At 38.8% G+C, this 3,586-nt stretch overlaps 1 protein-coding gene across 1 annotated transcript in view; it reads right to left on the bottom strand.

The window, feature by feature from the left end:
• LOC102679989 overlaps positions 1–3,586 on the bottom strand; it is a 54,404-nt gene that overhangs the window by 5,459 nt on the left and 45,359 nt on the right. The window contains exon 3 of the mRNA XM_006614036.2: positions 306–634. Coding sequence (XP_006614099.1) covers positions 306–633 — 328 coding nt within the window. The 5' untranslated portion in view covers position 634. The remainder of the gene's footprint in view (positions 1–305; positions 635–3,586) is intronic.

The raw sequence follows: 3,586 nt of genomic DNA on the forward strand, positions 1-3,586 counted from the left end.
AGGGTCTCTCGTTCGATTTAGAATTAGAATCTTTTCTTTCAAGATGCACAGTGCAGTGTCTCAAAAGAGTATCGAAATATATTTTCAAAAGACTGGAAATTAATATATATAAGAATATCGATCCTTGATAAAATTCTGATGAATTTTTTTTTCCTTTTTTTAAATCGTGAATCCAATAATTGATTCAATAAAAATAGGAATTGAATGACAATAGTTCGAGCGAGAATAATTCGTACGATTCGAAATCTTGGGGGGAGGGGGTCGCGAAATTCACGTTTGTTTTCATTCATTAAATTTTTACCGACCTATATAAGTGTAGTGCGACTCCGCCCTGTCCGCGCTTCGGGTCCTCCTCGAGTGATTCAAACGCTTCTCGTGTTTGCTGCTTTTCGTAACCGGTCTGGCTTGCTCCGTCACCGAGCTGCAACTTCCCGTTTCGGAAGTTCTGCTCTTCCCACGAGCGTCGTCCTGCTGCTGCTGCTGCTGCTTCTTGGCAGCCCGCCCGTCCGACTTCCCACCCTTCGACTTGGGTATTCTGATCGTGAGCCGTCTCGAGGACAGCGCGCCATTTCGCGATTTCGGCAGATCGACCACCACCCCGCACCCGCACACTGGCGCGTTCTCGTTAGGCATCCTGCAAAAACACGTTCAAATCTATTTTAAAGGGGAGGAAATATAACGAGCAGCAAAGTTATAATATGCAAATTTTTTTTTTAGAATAAAGAATACGAAATAAAGAAAAATCGATCGATCGTACTATCGTATATGAGTGATCATGCTGTGATTCTATATACGTGGGTCGTAATTTTTAAAACAAGAGTATAAATTTATTATCACACGTACAGGAATTATTACGCTCCTATGCGTACGTCATGGATTTAAAGTGGATAAAATTGTTTAGAATGAGAATAGAAATTGCGAGAAAAGCAACGATCGAAAGGACGTTGAAAAATTGATCACACGTATATGTCATCATGTTATGTTTCTATATATGTAGCTCGTAAATAGATACAATTTTCAAGAATAAATAAATTTATAAATAAATTTATTATCACACGTTCATGAATACTCGTATTATATGCTCCTACGTAACAGTGTAACGTCACGAATTCAAAGTAAATAAAATTGTTTAGAGCAAGAGTAGAAATTGCGACATAAGCGTAACGATTAAAAGAACGTTGAAAAATCGATGACACGACTGATCGTGTTGTGCTTTTACACACGTGGCTAGTAATTTTTAAAGCAAAAATATAAATTTATTATCACATGTACAAGAGTTATCGTATTATATGGATTCGAAGTAGATAAAATTGTTTAGAGCAAGAGTAGAGATTGCGAGAAAAGCGCAACGATCAAAAGAACATATATTGAAAAATCGATGATACGAGTGATCACGCTGTGCTTCTATACACGTGGCTTATTTAAAATAATTTTTAAAGCAAGATGTAATTTATTATCACAAGAGTTATCGTATTATACACGAATTCAAATGGAATTTCAAAATGGATAAAATTGTTTAGAGCAAGAGTAGAGATTGAAAAATCGATGATACGATGATCACGCTGTGCTTCTACACACGTCATTTAAAATAATTTTTAAAACAAAAATGTAAATTTATTATCACAAGAGTCATCATGTTATACGTCTCTATCGTCACGGATTCGAAGTGGATAAAATTGTTTAGAGCAAAAGTAGAGATTGCGAGAAAAGCGCAACGATCAAAATCGAGTGATCAAGCTGTGGCTCGTAATTTTTAAAGCAAGAGTAAAAATTTATTATCACAGATAACAAGAATCATCGCGTTATACGTCACGAATTCGAAGCGGATAAAATTGTTTAGAGTAGAGATTGCGAGAAAAGCGCAACAATTAAAAGAAAATTGAAAAATCGATGACACGAGTGATCAGGCTGTGCTTCTACACACGTCATTTAAAATAATTTTTAAAGCAAGAGTGTAAATTTATTATCACAAGAGTCATCGTATTATACATCACGAATTCAAAATGGATAAAATTGTTTAGAGCAAAAGTAGAGATTGCGAGAAAAGCGCAACGATCAAAAGAACGTTGAAAAATCGATGACACGCTGTGCTTCTACACGTGGCTCGTAATTTTTAAAGCAAGAGTAAAAATTTATTATCACAGATACAAGAGTCATCGCGTTATACGTCACGGATTCGAAGCGGATAAAATTGTTTAGAGATTGCGAGAAAAGCGGAACGATCAAAAGGGCGTTGAAAAATCGATCGCGCGTTCCGTTGAATTCCGCTGAATTCCAGCCGAGCAGTCGGTCGCGAATCATGGTATTCTCCGTAACCGCTCGCACGTCCATTTTTGAGCAGTGGTGCCCGAATCGAGCGTTCCACCGTTGGACGAATCCCTACGATTTCCATTTCCCTTAAAAGCTCGCGATACGATCATTCGCCGATCCACTTATCTATGAAATTTGCCAGCACGAGAATGCTACAACGATCGAATTGCGCTTACAAACGATCCAACGATACTCTAAACAAATTGCGAACAGAATTAATCGGCGACCACCTAGAGTGAATGGTTAGGACCTGTCTGGAAAATCGACAATGGCGAATAACTCGCCATTTCTCTAAACGCTGTTTCGTGGATCGATTCGAAGCATCGACTTGATTTCGTTATTCGAGAGATTAGACACGGATCGTCGTCGATAACGAGCCGAGTTTGATTGAAGTTAACCTTCGCTTCTCGATCAGCTCGATCGCCGTTTGAACGGTTCGTTTGAAAGTGATCAGGCTGATTAGAATTATGGATGGAAGAACTTGTTCCTTTAAGGGAAGCTGAGAGTCATATATATTGTTAACGAAAAGAGATCGATAAGTAGGATAGAGTTTATTGTAAACTTGTGTTTTTCCTTTTTTTCAGTGGATGGAGCTTTAGTAGATTTTAGAATCGTGAAGGAGAAATCCTGTTTCCTGCACCTTCTACGTGACCTATAGCCTCGAAGCCTTAGTAGAGATGCATTAGTAGAATTATTCCGGCAAAATGCGCCCTTATTCTATCGCAAAGTTACGTGCACGATACATATATAGATTTAAAAGTTTAGCTCGAAAATATAACTCGAAAGCCTTTTCGAGATTTTCGAAAAAGTTGTAGAAAGTTTCGTCGAAAAGAAAAAATATCAAAGCTCGCGTAATTCGAGTCGAAAAGATCGTCGAAATATTTCGAAAATAACTGGAGGACTAATTCAAATTTTTGCGCGACAACTACGTATATATCTCGGTATTCAAATATCGAGCTCGAACTTGTTCCACGCGTCCTCGACGCGTCAATCGTTTTCGAGTCGAAGGCGGCAGACGAGGGGGATACGTGAATCGATAATCGTCCCCGCAGACGGAGAAGAACCGTCTCTCTGGTTCGGTTAATTATTCGATTCCGTGGAAAGGGGAGCAGGGATGGGGAGGGTTGGATCGAAGGAGAAGTCGCCGCTTTGATCCATCGGGATATTTTAAAGGAGTGATTCATTCGAGAGGGTCGCCCTTTTTCCTCTTTGTCCGCAAACGAACAACGGCTTCGATCTCTTTTCTCTTTTCCCTTTTTTTTTTTTTTTTTTTTTT

The sequence above is a fragment of the Apis dorsata genome, unplaced genomic scaffold (genome assembly GCF_000469605.1).
Source record: "Apis dorsata unplaced genomic scaffold, Apis dorsata 1.3 scaffold_169, whole genome shotgun sequence".
Taxonomy (NCBI): domain Eukaryota; kingdom Metazoa; phylum Arthropoda; class Insecta; order Hymenoptera; family Apidae; genus Apis; species Apis dorsata.